Source organism: Melitaea cinxia, chromosome 6 (assembly GCF_905220565.1).
Source record: "Melitaea cinxia chromosome 6, ilMelCinx1.1, whole genome shotgun sequence".
Classification (NCBI taxonomy): Eukaryota; Metazoa; Arthropoda; class Insecta; order Lepidoptera; family Nymphalidae; genus Melitaea; species Melitaea cinxia.
The window spans coordinates 4,820,453-4,841,935 of record NC_059399.1 but is presented as its reverse complement, the minus strand read 5'-3'; the positions used below and the strand labels follow the sequence as shown (position 1 = coordinate 4,841,935).

Genomic DNA, 21,483 nt, shown 5'->3' with positions numbered 1-21,483 from the left:
GACGCTGTCGTGAATCTTGAGCCTCCTTGTCTTCATCTGGAGGACAACGACGTCCTCGATCCCGATTTTGAGCAGGATATATCCTGGTGTGCCCTACCTAAAACTACATAATAAGAAAGAAAACTTTGTACAAAAAAGTAAAAGGAGCAATCTTTTTGATTTCGATGTTACTTATTTATTTTTCGTTCACTGCACGATTGTGTTAAATATTCAATATTCTAAGAAATCGATAGTACAAATGAACTTTTAACTGTTCATATTTAATGACAAACAGAAAAAAATCATCATCGTTAGGTCGATGAAACTCTTTTAATCACCTTTATAAAGTAGAGGTGCTTATTACAACGTAGTAGACGAAAAAATAGTCAAGTAAATATGCATTATCAAAGATTACTCCAAACGTTGTAATCAGATCTCGATGAAATTTAAATGTGACCACATGATAAACATCGGCTTTCGATTAAATTAAAAATCATTAAAATCGTACACCCAGTAAAAAGTTATGCGGGTTTTTGAGGGATTCCCTCGATTTCTCTAGGACCCCATCACCAGTTTTTTGAAGTCGGTTAAAATTACAATAAAAAGTTTATTTAATTTTTTAAAGATATTTTACTATCGCGGATTAACTCACAGATTGTTCTAAAGACAAAAGAAAAAGAACGGTTTTTATCTGCAGCTTCTGATAAAAACTAATAATAGAGCTTGTGATAACTATATCAAAACTTATGTCAGTATTTTTATTTCAGACTGCCTGTACTATATGTACTCGAATGTTCTATAAACAAGAACAATTATAATATACGAATAAATTAAATATATGCCTATAAAAGGTATACTGGATCAGAAATAAAAAGGTTCTTCTATAGTTAATGTTAAGTAAAAGTTAAGCTGTCTATGAGGCATATTAATACTGGAACACTACTATAGAGACTTCCCGAAGAGTACGCTCACTTTAGGTAGACAGTATGCTGTACTTTAGGTAGAGTTATTTCTTAGAGCAAAATATTCAGAGTATGTATATTAGTAGACCTTTAATTTTTCGACATAAATAAGAATAAGAATAATTTTTTTCAACATTACAGCATATATATACAGTCCACTGCTGGACATAGGCCTCCACAAGTTAACGCCAAAAATAACGTGAACTCATGTGTTTTGCTCATAGTCACCACGCTGGGCAGGCGGGTTTGGTGACCGCAGTACTGGCTTTGTCGCACCGAAGACGCTGCTGCCCGTCTTCGGCCTGTGTATTTCAAAACCAGCAGTTGGATGGTTATCCCGCCACCGGTCGGCTTTTTAAGTTCCAAGGTGGTAGCGGAACTGTGTTATCCCTTAGTCGCCTCTTACGACACCCACGGCCAGAGAGGGGGTGGCTATATTCTTCAATACTAGCCACACAGTACAATAATAATAAGAATAATAATAAATATAATTTATAACTTAATTTAATAATAATAATAATAAGTTAATTTAATAATAAGTTATTTTCGCTATATAATGTTTCATTAACATTGAACACGATATATATTATATATATATATATATATATAGGTTTTTAAAATCTTAATTGTGGCTCCGTGGGCGCTTTAATTCGGGAATATAGGTTAGCCTTAACATATCCAAAAGCAATCTCGGCTGGTAAAATATTACTTTAGACAACTTTTTACTATATTTTCACAGTGCTATAATTATTTATAACCGATAAAGAGGTTCTCAATTCAAATGTTTTTTATTTAATAAATATCAAGTTTTATAACTCAATATATAAAATGTGACGTAGGAGACGAATATGTTCATAAACTAGTGCCAATGTATAAAAATAACACATGACTATGTAAATAATTAAATACCAAAGCTATTTTCATATACGGTTAGTCTAGAATGCTGCATTCGTCAACTGCTACATAAAATTTAATATGTTTGGTAGATACTGATATGTATAAATAATGATTTGCTTCAGCCTGTAATATCCCACTACTGGACATAGGCCTCTTTCCCCACGTAGGAGAAGGATCAGAGCTTAATCTACCACGCTGCTCCAATGCGGGTTGGCGGATATATTATGAGTAACGATCGCTATCAGGTGTACATGATAACAACCAGGGGTGAATGTAAGTTTGTTTGTTACGCTTTAATGCAAAAACGACTTAACCGATCACGTAATAAGGTATTAGAAGTAACATAGAATACTTTTTATTTAAAAAAAATCAATGAGGGTGAAGCCGCGGGTAAAAGCTAGTTTTAAATAAATAAACAAGAGACACCGGTGTGATAAATCAGTATCATATATTATATGCAAGATTAAAATAATAATAAAATAAACAATATTTAAATTAACTGTCCGTAATGAAGTACCTAAACGTTTGAAAATATAATTTTGAAGGTAGAGATAAAAGAATTTATGATTAAATCAGTCTCCAATTCTTAGAGAAACCTTGAATAACCGTACAAGTAAGATTTAAATAAAGATTTCAGTTCACGACTCCATTTTTGTTTATTTTTAACACTATTCAAATATAAGACGATTTTGTAAATATCGGTCTGAACAATACATGAAAGAAGTCTGTACATCATGCTCTTTACTCAAGTTTTGGATCGCGCCGCACCGGCCGGCTCTCTGTGGGTTTACTTGGGTATACTTATCTACATTAGACCTGGTATTTGTACTTTATCGATATCGACAAAATTTTACTTTAAATGGCGTAATAGAAAGAACTTAAAATCATGCATATTTTTCTTAGAAATATACAATAAATTAGGGAATAAAACGGAATTAAAATACTTAAAAATATCGATATTTTTGCTAGGTCCGTGTCAGTATTTAAACAGTAATATATATACGACAGCTTGTGCTGTAGAGCAAGCTATAATTTTGTACGTGTATGCTTAAGTGCTTGCTGAGCAATCTTGATTTTGTGGCTCATCCTTACGTAAATGTCCATGTTTATAGGTAGTTGTTATATAGGTAGAACATTAAAACGTACGTAAGACGTATAACGACCAATTCCTTTTGGCCTTGTTTTTAGGTACAAAATATGCTTCTCATAAGTCGCCACTTCCAAACATGTTTAACGAGACGACTATTATTTCCACTAATTACATATTCAAGGCCTCCATAAAGTTGACGTTTCTCTGAAAGTGCGTTCAACCGAAATAATCTGTCGAACTCTCATAACTCTACGATGGGATAACACCACACTTCCTACTAGACTTTAAGTAAAGATCTAAGCATTATACATATAATTGCGACAAAAATTCCTGTACGTGTCGTCATCGTATTAGTTAAATTTAATTTATTAATAATACAAATAAAAAAATATATACTTCGAGAGGTTATCGATAATTTGCTCTTCCCTATCACACCCGCCCCAACCCAACCTCCCTTCAGTCACACTCGCCGACTGCTACCGTACGGACATTTCAGCGGTTTCAATTTTACGGCGCCATTTAAACTAATTTCACTTCCTTGTTTATTTTCTTGTGATTACACAACTATTCTTCTAGACTGTTTGATAAGGTAAGCCAATATTTTTTTTTACTTAATAATAATGTGGTACATGAGAATGCTGTTACGTTCAAGGACGTTATTCTCCTTGTGTACTAGTAATGTACGCATGTACATATATATACCGGCTTCCTCGTCGATTAATCTGATATATTCTTTTTTTGGTTATTTTAAAATTAATAAATAATTTTCTATAAACTATTATGCGTATGAATAAAATTTATTGTCTCAAATCATATCATTTTGTCAAAATAATCTTTTATTTTACCATTACATAATATTTATCCCACTTTAAGCATTATTTTTCAGAAGCTTGAGTATTTTTTTGCTGTACTGATTTACATAATGGCGTTAATCACTGTATTTTTTTTAATTAAGATGCGCTGCATTGTGACAAGACAAGCGAAGGCAAACAATGGTGTTTTAGATTTTTAATTTTTTTTTATAAACAAAAATGAATATGGCATTAATTTTAATACTAACATCGCCATGATTATTAAATTAAGATTCATATATTTATTGTGGAGCTTTTTATTTTTTTAAACTCTTTTGGTTTTCAATTAAATATAAATTGGAAAAAAATTAACTTTTTATACCAAAAACTATTATTTTCTGGTAAATTAGTAGTCATTGCAATTTTTTTTTAAATAATTTAAAAATATAATGAAACTTTCTTTCAAGAACGTACGGTTTATTATTATTTATTCGTAACATTTTGATAATTATCACGTTATTATTTTGATGTCAATAATGATAGGTACAATATCAGATAATTATTCTGTAATAATGTAAAGCCTCCATTGATGAAATAAGGCGTTTCGTCACTGACACGCCCACTCGCGATCATCGAACTCCGCTTAAATAGGTCACTCTTGCTGTTTATATTACTCTTAAAAAACAGTAAATAAGATAAGAAGTACTTCTTTTATTTTGATGTATCTATCATAAATTTACTCTACAGTAAAATTACGTTACAATTTTTGTGTTCCAGAATTCTACCCACAATGAATTGTTACAGATCCGCATCTATGTTTTACTAACATTTACCTGCGGCTTCGCTCGCGCCGAAGTAAATTGCAAAAATCATAGAACTATGTTACTTATTTGTTTATTAAATTTTTTTTTAAGTTACACTTTAGCTGTACAGTTTAAATAATTTGTATTAAAGACGTAGTAGTTACACAACATTTACAAATTGTCTTTTATAAAAGATACAACTTTTGTTTTTGTTTTATAAAACAAAAACTGTTTTTAAGCATATCGAACCAGTAAAAAAAAATAAAGCAATCATTTAAAATAAATTATTTCGATTTATTCAGCCAGTAACATCCCACTGCATAGGCATCTTTCTCCGTGTAGGAGAAAAGTCGGAGGTTAATCCACCATGCTGCTCCATTGCGGGCTGGCGGATGTATACTATAGTAACGATCTATCAGATGTCTATGATAACAATCGGGATCGACTGCCTAACGTGCTCTTCGAGGTACAGTGGGTCTTCCCACAAGGACAGACAACCAGATCAGGAAAAAATATTTATACAAATACAAATATCCATCAAGAGCGTGAATCAAAACCGTAATCGCCGATGTGCACCTACACGGTACACACACCACTACACAAGAGTGATGTTCTACAAAAGTACTTTATTAAAATAAAATATTTAATATTATCGCTAACAGTGCTCATGAAATTAATTTGTTCAAATAAAGTAAATTAAAACTTCCATTAATTTGAAACATTAAAAATTTTAGCCGCAGCCTTGGTTTGCTTCTAGGTACGGTTTCATTAAATTTAAAAATATTTTTAGAATTTTGAATTTAATCTAATCGAGCGCAATGTAAGGTTTCCCATCTTAAAAAAGACTTAACTTTCTTCTCATACTTAACTAATTTTTGAGCTTTTAACAAATTCATATAAAAATTCAAAAAAAATAAATAAATAATCAAGAACTAGAAAATATATATAAAATTCAACATCTTTTTTTTTCAAATTGTGCTGCTTCTATACTATACGAAGGCACTTCGTTCCTACCTGGTGTCCCATGACACCACATAATTTTCATTTTTTTTTTAATTTAATACTCAATAAACTGTAAATATATAAAAATAAAATATCTTTTTTTTTTTTCATATATACAAATGAATGTTTATCTGTATGTCCTTTATAGAATCGTAAACTATGCATTTGATCATGTCATGATCTTCAACAAAGTGTTGTGCATGAGCCCACAAAGGTTTCTGAGTTGGTACGACCAATAATTGTGTTTGCTCGCAAACGAAAAAAAAACCGACTTCAATTACATCGACAAGTAATACAACGCAGATCGACGAAAAAATAGTCAAGGAACTACGCGTTATCAAAGATTACTCAAAAAGTAGTTATCAGATCTTGATAAAATTTATATGTGACCACACGATAAACATCAGCTTTCGATTAAATTAAAAATTATCAAAATCGGTACACAGAGTAAAAAGTTAATGCGGATTTTCGAGAGTTTCGCTCGATTTCTCTGGGATCCCATCATCAGATCCTGGTTTCCTTATCACGGTACCAAACTAGGGATATCCCGTTTCCAACAAAAAAAGAATTATCAAAATCGGTACATCCAGTAGAAAGTTATGTGGTATAATACAACGTAGGTCGACGAAAAAAGCGTCGAGTAAAAACGCATTATTGGATATAACTCGAAAAGTAGTTGTTAGATCTCAAATAAATTTAAATGGGACCAATTGGCACACACCACCTTTCGATTAAAACAAAATTTGTCGAAATCGGTCTACCCGGTCAAAAGTTCTGATGTAACATACATAAAAAAAAAAAAAAAAAAAAAAAAAAAAAAAAAAAAAAAAAAATACAGTTGAATTGAGAACCTCCTCCTTTTTTGGAAGTCGGTTAAATAAATAAAGAATAAATAAAGAATTATTTGATTTAGTGACTGTATGTCGGAAGTTATAAGTGATTCATTTTTATTTTTATTTATAACGAGATATAGAATAAAAGTAAAGTATGATTCCTTTTTTTTGTCAAGTGTTAAAATACAGCTAGTTTTACTTACCCGTAAAATCGTAGTTCCGATTCGCGCAAAAAAATACCCAGCTCTTCTATCATTATTTGAGGCAATGAGACGAGGAATAATTTTCTAGATCCTTTGTACTGTCGTTGTGCTATAATTGTCTATGTTATATGTAACTGTAATACATATACATACAGACTTCCACCTCAATTGTATTTTTCTTTTTTTATTTAATTATTAAATGTAACTAGAGTTCTATGTTTATTGAAAACTTACACTTATTAAAAGCTAGTGTCACCCCTGTAGTGTATAAAAAAGCATGAAATTATACGTAACTTTTTTATTTAGTAGATAAATTATCTTACAACGTAGCATAAAGCCTAACAAGTTAGAGACAAAAATAAATAAATAACGTCAACCTAATTAGATTTGTTCATTCTTACTATTAGCGTCACAAATTCTATGCTATTAAAGTCAAGTAAAGACGATACATATTATTACAAGTATTAAAGCTATAAATATATTTTATAACCACTATTTTATACCTACGCTTTAATTATGAATAAAAGTATTGTTTTCTTGTTACAGGAGCACTACAGTTACGAATCAGCCCTTTCCTTTATCGGCCGCATTGTTGTGTTCTGTAAAAGTGACAAGATAAAATGATAGACGATAATTGAAATAATTTTTTAAAATCACAATTAATATAAAACTAAAATGTTTACGGACACAGAAATAAAAATTGCGCGTAAGCGTTGCTAGGAGCTAAAAGGCTCTAAACTTTAATTCTCAAATTTCAATGCTAAATTACAGACTCGTGTCAACGCATTTTTTGAAGCAACCGTGAATTTTCTACGGACAGTTGAATATATAAAGACTGTTTGTGTCGTACCAATATGTGCCGGGATCGAGATATGTCGGTGCAAAGGAGCGACATCATCAAATAAACATTTTTCGGCAACGTCGAGCGGCCTAGTGTAGTGTATAGTTCTCCGGCAAAACGGCGTTCGAATTCGCCATACCGTTTCGTTTTGTTTCTTTCATTTTGTTTTACATCAAAGGATAAGCAATAGCCCGGTTATTGGTGGTTGGTATTTGATTATCGGAGAGGGTCTCGGCCTGAATCGGGACCCAACGCGACCCTGGCCAGTCAGAGCCGGCACAACATTTCCAGGATATTTGACTCGATAGTGGGCGCTGCTAGATATTGCATCGTAAGTGTAACCAACTTATTTACTTATAAAAAATATCAGACTCCACGGAGCCAAGTCTTGACCTATATGTTTAATGTTATATTCTTGACTTAATTTCATATAATTCATTTGGAACACAGCCAACTGACTAATAAACAAAGGTAAACTTGTATCCATATATAAATACACATTGTATAATGAAGTGCTTGAGTGTCGGAAATAATTTAATTTCAGAACCACGTAACGGCCGATCCCTTTTGGAAATTCGGGAATTTAATTTCGAATTAAAGTTTATAATCTGAAGCGAACATGGTTCTATTGGAAATTCATCAGGTACAGGTCAAAAGCAGTGGGGTTTCATTTATTAGATTTTTTTTATAAAACGTAGTGTCCTTAACAATATATCGCCCCATCAAAATTTACTGTACAGTATTGTTATAGCTTTCCATTCGCTTCGCAATAATCAATTATTATGAGGTTACTGAAAAAAGTAGTCGAGAGTTTTTCTGATGAGATGTGATCTCGGTTTAGATTCGATATTTCAGTAGCCTTGCTTAATGTGTAGGTCGTTTTGTGAAATATGGGAAAAAGCTTAATATAACATAAAATAGATGGGCCACTTAGAAGTTTCGCTTTAGGCAAAGTTTACTGAATATGTACACTTGTACATTTAACATTAGAGCTATTACACTACCATCAAACCACATTCACAATTGGACATTCCATTAACCGCAAGGGGCTTTACAATCCACGTGTCGTGAATATCCGAAGGTGCCTTATTTGACCACACTAATACTTTCATCAATCACATCCACACGTTAGGGTTACGGGCACGATTCAGAGTGCGCAAGCGAACACCGGATTGTAATATCTGGGCTCGGGTGGCGTGCGCAGTGCTGCCAGCGGAACGAGGGAGAGAAGGAGAAGGAAGATATGGCTGCGCCGGAGTGCGAGCGAGAGGCGCGCAAGCGACGCGAGCGCCGTGACTCCGGTTGCGCACACGAGCGAAAAGAGCGCAGACCACACAGCGAGGAGCGAACACCACCGCCACCGCCTCCTCCCCCACTGCATGACTATAACCGACTTGAGGTGAGATTTTTATAGATTCTGTTTATGGAAAATTTTTATCAACAATTGTATTTCTTCTGTTATTAACCTAATTTGACAATTAGACGCATAGGTCTATTAGTGAGTAGTATTCTTATCCGTTTGAAATTGTTTGCAGTCGGAACGTCGAGCGGAACGCCTCTCCCGCGCTCGACGTCCACAGTATGGCGGCAAGCGACGCCGTGCACCAGCGCGCTTGCCACGACAGCCTAAGGAAAACGACTGCCTGAATCACTCAGAGGAGATTAGAAGTGGCACACCACCACATTTTGAATATGTTGTACAGCAAAAACCAGAAGGTAAGAAATATCTCTTTCAAAATTGATTAATAAACTTTACCTTGTGTACGCTGTGATAGATTTTTTTAGATTTCTGATATGCTAATTTAACTGGTGTTAGTCACAATGATAAATTTGTCGAAATCATAGGTAGTTTTTAATACAGTCCAATAAAAAAAATTACCAATAAATTTTTCCCAATGTAGTTCAATATGGTACAGTTTGTGAAGATAATGAGCGGTCGTACGTAACGGCTGGAGACGCAGTTGAGCATACACGGCGTGATGAACGCAGTGAAATGCCTCGTCGCGTGCAACCCAGTCCTGACAGACGCATCGAAAAGATCAGCAAGAAGGTAGATTTTGATCAATATCTGCTAACAAATTTAAAGTATAGTGTGTGGTAGAGTCAATTTGGGGGAAGTAATTACACCTGGATAAAACCAGATATTACCCCGTTTATAATGATATCATTTGCAAGATCGTGGGAACTAAGATCATATATTTCCTCTACAGTCTAGATCTTTCTGGTTTATTCTTCTTTTTAATTTTCGTTAGATCATTTTTGTGGCTCTTACTTAACCCTTTCACGCACATAAGGTTTAGAGATATAAAACAAAAATGTTTACTAGTCATAATGGTTTATTAGGAGCTAATTAAACATAAAATAATGAAAAAAATAATAGTTTATTATTTTTCATGTCTTTTTCAGGCTGGGACATATGTGTCCCAGTGTGCGTCAACGGTTGCAAAATGTACCAATTTCACACACGTTTTTCATATCGTTATTTCGCAAAAAAATTCACTAATAGAGTAGATATTAATGTTTTTATTATATCAACAGAAAATTATAAACTAAAACAAAAAAATGTTTAGTGGTATTCTGCAAAACCATTTCTTTCAGAAGTAAAACATAAATGTACATTGCACGTTGAACATGTATTGTTTGTTCAATTCTCAACATGAAATTTGGCACACTGGACACATCTCTTCCTTATATTTGCCTTCATCACTTCCTCACCTTCTCACTTCACCGTGAAGTGAGAAGGCGTTTCCCTTTTTGGCGTATGACTTATCCGCTTATTTGTGTTTACTGAAGATGGAAAACTTCTCTGACGAGACGAAAAATCAGCAATTAGGGAACATGGCATTATATTTGCAATATAAGAAACTCCTATATCAGGCTCTGTGGACCAATAAGAGCGAAAAGAAGATAAAATATGATATCCCATTACGTAGTCCATTCCGATATAAGCCTTGGCCTCAGCACTAGAGAGAGTTAAAGACCTTCCATTTTGCAATGCGTATTGTTCCGATTCAGGTACAATAATGTCGTCAATTAATTGATCGAAATTTGTAAATGTGTTGAAAATATTTATAGGAGAGAAATTTGAACTAGTAAGATTATCCAAAATATTTACTTCGCCATATTTGTAGCCTTCTTGATCATGAAATTGATGCGGTATGTAGGAGTTTTTTCTCCAGTTGAACAAGGGTACAGCTTCTGTGCTTGTTTGTGAAATTTCTTGTTGCAATTGGCTATTTTCTTCATTTTGTATTTTTTCGCTAATACTCGGAGGAATACTAAGTTCAATCAATGTCTTGCGCCAGAAATTGTTGATCTTCTTCGTCCAAAAGAAGTTCATCCTCATCGCCACTATTATCAGCTACTATATATTCCAAAATCTCACTGTCCGTTAACGCAAACTCCCTAGTCCTTCTAGTAGACATGTTTTCGAACTACTGAATCAAAATTTGCATTGACTTAGAAGAATAATGATTTAAATATAGTAAATTTAGAGGGTAGTCAAACATATGACAAAAGGCTCCGTTGACGCACACTGGGACACCCGTGTCCCTTTTCGATTTTTCGTAAAAAAACCATATTTAGTAATGAAAACATTAGAAAAACAGATAAAACTTGCAAAATACTAACCACAGAATAGAATTATTAAAAAAATAGCAACATAAAACTGAAGAAATATTATAAAAATTAAAATCTAAAACACAACTTCAGCTGACGAAAAACTCACAACTTTGGGCCTATTTATTTCTTTTCTAATCCGTCTTGTTCAGTGATCTCGGCTAAAATATCGTTAAACGTACTTTTAAATTTATAAATGCAAACTTTTTAATTCGATTTAAACTAATACGTAGTGCAGGAAACTGAAAAAACGTACGGGGACAAATGTGTCCCATATGCGTTAAAGGGTTAAGACTTTTATAGATTTAGCTACATTTAAGTAGATAGTTATTACATTACGTAGGTAAATTTTTCCATAATGAATATTAGGTTTATCGAGATATTCTATTACATAATATACAGACGTAAATTAGATTTATATTTTTATGCATCTAGAAACTATAATTTCAGATCAACTCCTTGAAGAAAAACATTGCTAAATATGAGAGCGATTTTGAGGCACGAAATGGCTACGTCATGACTCAGAGTGACCGTATGACCGATGTCCAACTGACTCGCATGTATGAAACATTAAGAAATTTGCAAGCAGAAAAGCGCTGTATCAAAACAGATCCCGTGGAATATGCGCTGAAAGTTCAGGCTGCAAAGTTGCAGAAAGAAAGGGACGATAAACTCGATGCAGCGCTTAAAAGCGATAAGCCTATGGCTGAAGTGGTACGAGATATTGAAGAGGTATGTACAAGTTTTCTCCTGAATCTATCTAAAGCTTATCTTTACTGAAATTTAAATATTTGACACTTCGTAATGATAATAACGAACACAGCTATGTATAAAGACTTTTTTTGGTAGTAGAAACGAAAACGTTGACGCTTATGAGTTATGTTAGGTTCTTCTTCGAAGTAGATTTTTGTACTGTATTAATATGTATCCTTTCTGCTATTTGTCATCGGTTCTCTTCGGGAATTCGAATCCAGTTGATCCTGATTGTTATCATAAGAAATCCTTTGACGATCCTTCCTTCCTCTTTCCTTATCATCAATATTCATAAAACGTACACACTTGCGCCTCTACACCCTACTTCGAATAACGTTTCATATACGTCTTCAGGCAGATTGGTAATAGTGCAAAAGGCGGGCTTTGAGTCCGCATTTTGCACAACGTTATTCTGTGCAGTTTACACAGCTGTAATAAAGTTAAATAACTATTTTTTTTATACAACTAGGTCGGCAAACAAGCATATGGTTCACCTGATGGTAAGCGATTACCGTAGCTTATAGACATCTGCAACACCAGAAGCATCGCAAGCGCGTTGCCGACCCTATCCCCAATACCCCCAGGTGCTCTGGTCACTTTACTCACCAACAGGAACACAACACTGCTTGAAAACAGTATTATTTTTAGTACAGATTATATAGTTAGTATTTAGTACAGATTATATATACCACAAGAAATATAAATTAGACATTATTGAGTAAATTTTAAAATATTGAAGAGGTTAGAAACATGTTTTATTTGATCAGCTTTTTAGTTCTGTGTTATATTTTCGCGTATTAACATGTGACTTACGAGTACATTGATTAGATTTATTTGATCAAAGGAGAAAATAAAATTTTCCGTAAATACGTTTTTTATCTTCGTTTATTCAGATTAACTTTTATACTTCTAAGTATATTTTTGTATTATAATAAGTACCTGGGTGACCGAGCTCAGCTTGGTATTTTTAGTAAATCGTGAAGGATTAGTAGAAGAGAGAGTTAAAATGATGCGCTGCCGGTTTGGATGTCCGGCCGGTTTGGAAGTCTTTTTTAACGGACTTCAAAAAAGGAGGAGGTTACTCAATTCGACCATATATATATTAATGTATGTTCGGGGATAACTTCGTTGTTTATGAAAAGATTTTGATAATTCTTTTTTTTGTTGGAAAGGAGATAGTGTGGTACCATGATAATGGTACCATGATAAGGAAACCAATTATTAATTATATTCAACACAATTATTAATAATGAATTAACGCACGATGTGTAACAAAGGCAATGTATAAAATAAAATAAAAATGACGATAAATTAAAAATTGATGCAAATCACACAATTACAAGATTGAGAGTAATTGCTCCTCAAAAACTGATAGGCGCTCCAACAAATCGTGTTTTTTGGAAATCATATTTAAATACAATTTATATATTTATAAAACATGAATAGTTTTTTTAACGACAGTAAAAAAAATATATAAATATAAAAAAATCAAAAATAAAAAATAATTAAAAAATAATAATGATAAAATATGAATAATATTTTTCGATTTTACCGACATAATAATAAAAAATAAGAACTGCTTATTTCAATAAAAAATAACGAGTGCAATTAGAAAAAAAAGGAAAAAAAACTTGATCAGGGACATGGGGATTTGAACCATGATCTTCTCAGTTTATCCCGACCAGCCGATTGCCCACCGAGCTATTACAACTTTTTTGACAATTGCAAAACTTACCTTCATATTCTAACGATATTTTTTCATTCCCTAAAAACAGGGATAAAACGACATTTTCTAAAAATGAACCCTAGATGAATTTATTTCCCCCAAAACCTCCTATACTAAATTTTATGAAAATCGTTGGAGCCGTTTCTGAGATTCAGATTCTATATAATATACATATATATATATATACAAGAATTGCTCGTTTAATAGTATTAGATACACCTCTAATGTTGCACAATACGTCAGCTGTATAAAATATACTAGTATAAGCATGTCGGTGACGCGAACGCACGAGATTTCACCCATCCAAAAAGCGTCTAACAGGCACAGCACACGGCCGTTGCACGTGCGCCAGTCACGCGAACCCATCAGATTTCCCCTAACAAAAAGTGCCCAACGCGGCTTAAAGAAGTTTTCACTTCAATAAGTGATGTCCTCGCAGTGGGTGGAATTCTGTCGCAAAGCGTCTGGACGCGCAAGCGTACCGGAGGCGAACTGGAGCCCAACACAACTGGCAGCGGAGAAGTCTTGCGTGCAGCGAGCGCTGCTCCGTCTAGAGGCGGCGCGCGGCCGGCCGCCCGCGCACTCGGCGGAGCGAGGCGCCGCGAGACACCTCTACGAGCGTTACCGCGCAGTCAAGCGGGCGCTTGCCGCTTTCCGACCCGATGCCGTGAGTACTCGCTACTTACATATCTACATTTTCTTTGAAGTGATACTTCTCATGGGAGGGTAAAACGTAAAGCGTTACGGCGCGAGTCTGTCCATCTTCCCTTTCTCTCACGCATACGGCAGCGATAGGCAGGCTCCTTCACTCTAACGGACAGTATTCGGATGGTAACGATATTTCAGAATATTTCAGAATTAAATATTTCAACTTAGATTCGTTTAAATTATCAATCTGTCGGGCGTCTTGTACATAGTTTAGTTAGTTCTGAAAGAGTATAAGCTAAAATTGAACTAGAACTTCTAAGTTCTTTAAAATTTTAGGTTATCTGCAGCATATTATTTCTAGTATCTTCATTTCGGACACATTTCACTATAATGTGAACTGCATCTTAAATGATGCCGCATTCGGTACACAACGGAGATGGTACCTTTTTCAACAGGTAACCAAACTTATTAAGTGGAATGTGACCGGAACGGATTCTAAATGCGTATTAACGTATTTCACTCAGTTTACATTCATCAAACCATGGTATCCTCCAAGGATCATTCTGCATAGTTCTGTACCATATGCCCTTCTCCATTGGTCGCTCATATAATTTTCCACATAATCAAAAATAACATATCAAAACAGCATATTCTTATGTTTATAAGAGACTATATGTACGCATTTTTATTGGTATCCTCCAAGGATCATTCTGCATAGTTCTGTACCATATGCCCTTCTCCATTGGTCGCTCATATAATTTTCCACATAATCAAAAATAACATATCAAAACATAGTCTCTTATGTTTATAAGAGACTATATGTACGCATTTTTATATTACAAGATTACACGTACGCTTAACTAACCCTTATGCACATTAATTTACGATAAGGTTACTTTTACGTTGTCTTTTATGGCTACCGTATGGAACATGATGTGTTTTTTGTATTAAAAACAGGGATTATAACAGAAAAAAAATTTAAATCTGTTTTATGTACTTCAGAACAGGTACAACTATATATTAAGCAACCGCAGTATTACTTTAAAATCTTCACCTAGAACATAAGATCAATAAAATGTAACTTCTTAATTTTGCAAACAGTACTTTAACGAATTCCATTAACTGTAATGTTATTGTTTTAACGGGATGCTGGTTATCGTGTACCAGTTATACTAAAATGCCTTTTTTAACAAATTATTCAGCAAATTGTACCAAAAATAATTATAATAATTGAATCAGAGTGATGGTGTAATCGTGTATATCAAAGACAACCTTGATGTCATGTACGGAGGTAGATTTGTGGCGCTATGGAACTACTACTGGAATTTCGGTTAATATTGGGACAGATATAGCTATACTATGCCCTTATCGATCACCTGCGATTGACAATATAGACCTATTTATCTCTACACTAACTAACATAAGATTTTAGATTAACATGGTTACTTCTATTACTAAAACTATTCATAAACGGGATATTTACCATGTTTTTTATTTTCACTTTGCGGAGCTCGATATTACGACATAAACTGCGAATATCTTGTTCACGAGACTTAAGTCTCGTGTTCAGTCGCTAAATATCCCGTTTATGAACAGTATTACTAACGAACATATTACCAATCTTCGCTAAGTTCAATTCAGTCGTTTTAACTGGTGACATAAATTTGGATATAAAGCCACATACCTTAACACACGCGCTCATGACTATCTCAACGCTTTGGCATTTCATGGCTTCATGCCCGCTCATACCATCCCCACTAGAGGTTTCGACTGTCTTGATCATTTCAGTTTAAACACTAAAATTCCTGCAATTTCTCTAATTCTTGAAACCACAGTAATCATTGACATAACATTTTTTTTCAATTTTGTGCATCTTTTGTAAAAAAAAATTAAATTCGAAACAACCTCTAATAATATTACAAAAGTAGATTTTTCAAAACTGTATAAAAAAATTAAAGAAATGGATTTTACCCCCATTTATTCTATTAAGGAATATTGCTGCTGAGACCCTGGTGAATATTCTAAATAGTACTATTTCTAATAGTGCCAATGTTATTAAATTACCTGCTAGGAAAAAAATCATAAAACCCTGGGTTACACCTAAGCTGATGCGGTGTATATGACACATTCACTACATAAAAAAATAAAAAAGTCGCCCAACAATAGTATTCTCAAAATTAGTTATTTAAACGGATATAGAAACTTTTGCCATAAAAGATCCTCTGGGACAAATTGAAAAAGAATACAAATACATCAAAATCAAAACATTCACCCAATCACCTACTATCTACCTAAACTCACAAACAATTTTTTTGTTGATATACCAAAAAATCTAGCTGATAAAATCACCTGCAAAGACCCATCGTCTCAACCTGTGTTTTAAATGAAAAGGAACCTAAAATAATCATAGCTGTAATTAACTCTCTAAGAACAAATGCAGCAACAGGATAGGATGGAATATCATCAGCCACTTTAAAGAGACACTCTTTATTACTTTCACCAGTATTATGTTATATTTTCAACTTGTGCTTTCAAACTGCTATTTTTCCGACAGCCTTCAAAAAGGCAATTATTCATCCAATTTTTAAGGGAGATGATGTTTACAAGTTATGATGTTTAATTTTTTTTTAATTTAATGACTAGTTTTTTCATAATTATCGCCCTATAGCGCCCTATTCTTACCTCTCTCTCGAAAGTTTTCGAACATTAAATAAATAATAGATTAGTAGAGTTCTTTGAAAAGTTTAATTTGATTTCTCCACAATAATTCGGTTTTAGAAGTAAGCAAATTAAATAACCGCAACTAAGTGACCATATTCCTTGACCTTGCTAAGGCTTTTGACACCATTCCTACGTCCAAACTGTTAATAAAACTAGACACCTTGGGAGTAAGAGGCTTACAATTGGACTTATTCCAATGGTACTTAACAAATCGGATACAACTGGTTAAACTCGGTAACTGGTTAAACTGGGTAACAAATGGTTAAACTGGATTATATTAGTAATGAAATTCCAATTACCTATGAAGTGCCACAGGGCAGTATTCTTGGACCTAAATTGTTTTTAGCCTACATAAATTATTTATGCAACTTATATACATCCCTATTTCAAAAACAGTATATTTTGCTGATGACAAAGCACTATGTTTTTATGGAAACTCGTGAGCTGAACTCCAGATTTTTGCTCAAAACGGTCTTAACTCTACGTTGGATTTGCTTCTTCCGCATACTCTAAAATTAAGTCCATCGAAAACAAAATTTATAACTTTCACTACTAATAGGGTCAGAAAACTTATTTATATTTTTAAAAATACCACTAACCAACCAACACTTAAATCCATTTTATGTAGCGAAGTTGATAATAACAGTATATACTATGCGAATTAAAATTTTGTTGGCAACATTTAAAGCCATTAAACGAAATGAATAAATAGTTTCATTTATTAAAGTAATATTAACAAATCTGACAATCGCAATCGCTAGTTACGAAATTTTCAGATCATCGGTACAACGAATGGCGAGTTGGCTACGATCCACGAACACGAGACTATGCTCTTCAACACCAGCGTGGACAGCTCGAGTGATTCACAGGAAAAGCCATCTGATTCATCTCAGGTTTGTGATATCAAATACAAAATGTTACAATACATCACATTATCGATCAATAGACTCACGCGACAGCTTATGAATTTTGAATAAAAATAAAACGGAAAAATATTATTTACCTGGTTTTTAAATAAAAATCATCTTCATAAATGTTTCCAAATAGTGTTGACATCTTATAAATGTATATATTCTTACTATATTTTTGCCCGGCTTGCAAAATAATGACCAATTTGAAACTTTTAATAATGGTCGACGGTTTTAATAAGTTCTTTTTAACCGACTTCAAAAAAGGGGGAAGGTTACTCAATTCAACCATATATGTATGTTCGGGGATAACTTCGTCGTTTATGAACCGATTTTAATAATTCATTTTTTGTTGGAAAGGAAATATCCCAAGAGTGGTACCATGATAAGGAAACCAGGATCTGATGATGGAATCCCAGAGAAATCGAGGGAAACCCTCGAAAATCGTAGTGAGAGTAACGTAAGAAAAGTGTAGTAGTGACGACTAGTGCGTTTGTTAATATGCAGTTACCTGCTTGATATTTTCTTTAATTTTAATCTACCTTCTTGTCAAAAGTGATTCTACTATTAATAGATCACAATAAAACATATGTATGTGTATTTATCTTCTCATATTTAGTATTTTATGCGGTTACGAGTAATAGTAAACTTTTTGTAAACTTTGATAGGTGATTGTTAGCCTCATAAAGCGTATGTAACGGTGATTTAAATGTTTGAGTTATATTGTTATACATTTATTGTGCTATTTTTTCGTTAAATAAAATAAATAAATTAAAAATAAATAACTTGTCGGTGTGATTAGTCGTTTTTTTTTTTTCATTTGCGAGCAAACACAATTAATTATAATGGGAAAAACATACGACTCGTAAAAATAAAACGTGTTTAAGAACTCAATTTTTTTCTTAATTATTCATTTAAATAGTGTGCTGTGTGGCTACGGCACTAAAGAATTTAGCCACCCCCTCTCTTCCCGTGGGTGTCGTAAGAGGCGACTAAGGGATAACAAGGTTCCACAACCACCTTGGAACTTAAGAAGCCGACCGATGGCGGGATAACCATCCAACTGCTGGCTTTGAAATACACAGGCCGAAGACGGGCAGCAGCGTCTTCGGTGCGACAAAGCCAGTACTGCGGTCACCAACCCGCCTGCCCAGCGTGGTGACTATGGGCAAAACACATGAGTTCACGTTATTTTTAGCGTAAACTTGTGGAGGCCTATGTCCAGCAGTGGACTGTATAGGCTGTAATGATGATTCATTTAAATAAATGTTATATTTAAGGCTCAATTTTTGTAAAGTTATTTTGACATTTTTCTCATATTTTTTTCAGGAAACTGTAGAAACACCACTCCAATCGCCCCCAACTCGTGAAACTGCAGAAGAGATGCCGTCGTCTACATCATCAGCCCAGTCAGCCACCACCAGCGAAGAGGCAACTCCATCCAACGAAGGACTGCATTGCCTTGGATTAGAGGATTTAGCCAGAGCCCTTGGTGAAGCTAAACTTCTTAAATTAGTGAGTACAAAATTTCAAAAGCAGCAGTTGGAAGAGTTAAATTATTATACGAATTATTTATATTTTTTTTTCCTTCTGAAAGTCTCAACAAATATTTTTCTGAGAAAGTAACGAATAAAAGGGAGTAAACCTTAAACATCGAAATATTGCATAGTCGTAGGAATATTCAAAAGTTGCTTTTGTAGAATTATGTAAATTTTGTAACATAAAATTATTTATGTTTAGGTACTCCGCCGAAGCATCAAAGAATACGAAGTTAACTTTGAAATTCAGAACAGCAGGAAAGTTCAAAATGACGATAGGAAGATTCGCGAAGGAGAATATCAACGGTACAGAGCTGTAAAGGCTAGGATAAAGTTACTCAATGCGCTGATAACTAAACAGAAAACTGCTGCTGGAAACAGTAATGAGGAGCTGGTTAGCAAAAAGAGGTAAATGCATTTTGTGTATTTCACGGTTAAAATCGAAAAAACTAAAATACTACGCTCTTGTAAGCGCTCTAGCTCTAGCTTTGAAATTAATGAAAAAGTAAAGTTCACCTTTTTGTTCATCAGCTTCAAAATTACACCAGGTATCCAGTGAAATTGCATAATCTTTTGAACTTTGAGTAAAGTATACCGTTAAGGTGTGCACTTTGTAACGTTTGCGTTTAGAAGTACATTTATACAGCTTTAGTCTAGGATTTAAAGGATTTTTAAAAGCAAAATCTTGCTTTAAACGTAAATATTTCAAGAATTGTGCTATGAAAGCTGTATTTATGAGAAGACAATACATATACTCTAAGGATTTAGAAAATTAACAAGAATTTCAAGAAATCATTTGGGCTGATGATAAATTTAATTCACAAAGTCGTAAATCTACGACTTTTTTATATATTAAACAAACAAGAAACGGTGGACAAACAAAGATTATAAATGTATTTTTGTCATATCCTGAATGTGGCAAAAATATTTTTGCTAAAGAGATTTAATGACTTTTAAAAACTATGTGCAAAACGCAGTGCAAAATCGCATAGTTTACAAAAGCTAGAAAACAAAACCTGAATTCGAAAACGCTCTAAAATTAATCTAATCTAAGTAAAAAGTGGTTAAAAGAACCGGTAAAAAAATAATACAAATACTTTAAATTTCGTGCAACGAAATCGTAAAAACAATCTAAGAACAGTTTTTTAATTAGTACCTATATTGAATAGGTTAATTATTCGTACTGAAGTTTCTAATAGCTTTTTAAGTAGTTCACATTGTCACACAAAAATCATTTTCTGTAAGTATATAAATTCGATTAAACTTGTTTAACTGGTTTCCACGAATATCTCTCGATTCAGCAGATTGTAGATAATTAATTAAATCGGGTTCTAACAACAAGGCTGAGATATCGCCATGACACTTATTATGTCGTGAAGTATAGTAATCAAATTATGGCATGCAGTATAGTATGAGTATAGTAGAATAAGTGACACTTGACATACTACCTATATGTTGTCGTAGAACACTTGGCACGACACATTCATAACATTCAACATTCGCTGTTTTCATTTGTGTCGTTTGCGTATTGTCTTACGCTTGGCCTAAGTGTTACTATTTTAACAACATATGCAAGAATAAAAATGGACTAAAATGATTTAAGACCCTGAGAGAAAAGAGCTGGTCTACTGGTATTTAAACACAAACGTTTTCGATGGTAAGCTGCCAAAGGGTCTTCAATAAATGCAGATTATATGTCAGTAATGGCAGCATCGTTTAGTATAAATAAAGTGTACAGTACGAAATATTATCATTTTGGTCCTAACAGCGTATTTGAAAATTGTATATTGCTAAATTATATGCTATACGAGTATGCCTACATTACCGAAAATCTGTTTCAATTCGGTATTATTTGGTAAAACTTGTATATTATATTATTAAAAATTTGTTGTGGATTTCATTTTTAAATACATATATCTATACTACACACAACCAAACATTATAGAGATAAGCTTAGATAACATTATACTTCATAAGTATTGCTTTAAAATGTACCTAAGGAAGGAAGCGATGCGAATTTTTAATGACGTGAAATCCGTAAAATATAAATGTTATAAAATATCTCTATACACTTTGTATGATAAGTTATTGTTAGCTTTGTACTTGTTAAGGATAACAAGAGAAAAAACTTAAATATTCATACGACATGTTATTATTTGGATCTGACAGA

General features: G+C 33.5%; 1 protein-coding gene and 1 long non-coding RNA gene across 2 annotated transcripts; one reads left to right on the top strand and one right to left on the bottom strand.

The window, feature by feature from the left end:
- Positions 1 to 6,843: 6,843 nt before the first annotated feature.
- Positions 6,844 to 9,390, bottom strand: LOC123654224. Its single transcript, XR_006743213.1, has 3 exons — positions 9,281 to 9,390; positions 8,868 to 9,027; positions 6,844 to 7,159 (listed from the first exon to the last, which is right to left on the bottom strand). It is a non-coding gene; the product is annotated as an uncharacterized LOC123654224 (long non-coding RNA).
- LOC123654223 (protein FAM13A-like) lies at positions 8,021 to 19,777 on the top strand. Its single transcript, XM_045590138.1, has 9 exons — positions 8,021 to 8,044; positions 8,606 to 8,800; positions 8,937 to 9,117; positions 9,318 to 9,451; positions 11,470 to 11,751; positions 13,938 to 14,165; positions 17,644 to 17,760; positions 19,105 to 19,290; positions 19,516 to 19,777. Exons 1-9 carry the CDS (start codon positions 8,021 to 8,023, stop codon positions 19,723 to 19,725), a joined length of 1,557 nt encoding a protein of 518 aa, XP_045446094.1. The 3' UTR covers positions 19,726 to 19,777.
- Positions 19,778 to 21,483: the final 1,706 nt, after the last annotated feature.

Excerpts from the sequence above, each read along its gene's own strand:
- LOC123654223 (XM_045590138.1), top strand. The coding sequence starts at position 8,021 with ATGGTTCTATTGGAAATTCATCAG. Across the intron at positions 9,118-9,317 it reads TGTACAGCAAAAACCAGAAG|TTTGTGAAGATAATGAGCGG; the intron begins GTAAGAAATATC and ends AATATGGTACAG. Across the intron at positions 17,761-19,104 it reads AGCCATCTGATTCATCTCAG|GAAACTGTAGAAACACCACT; the intron begins GTTTGTGATATC and ends TATTTTTTTCAG.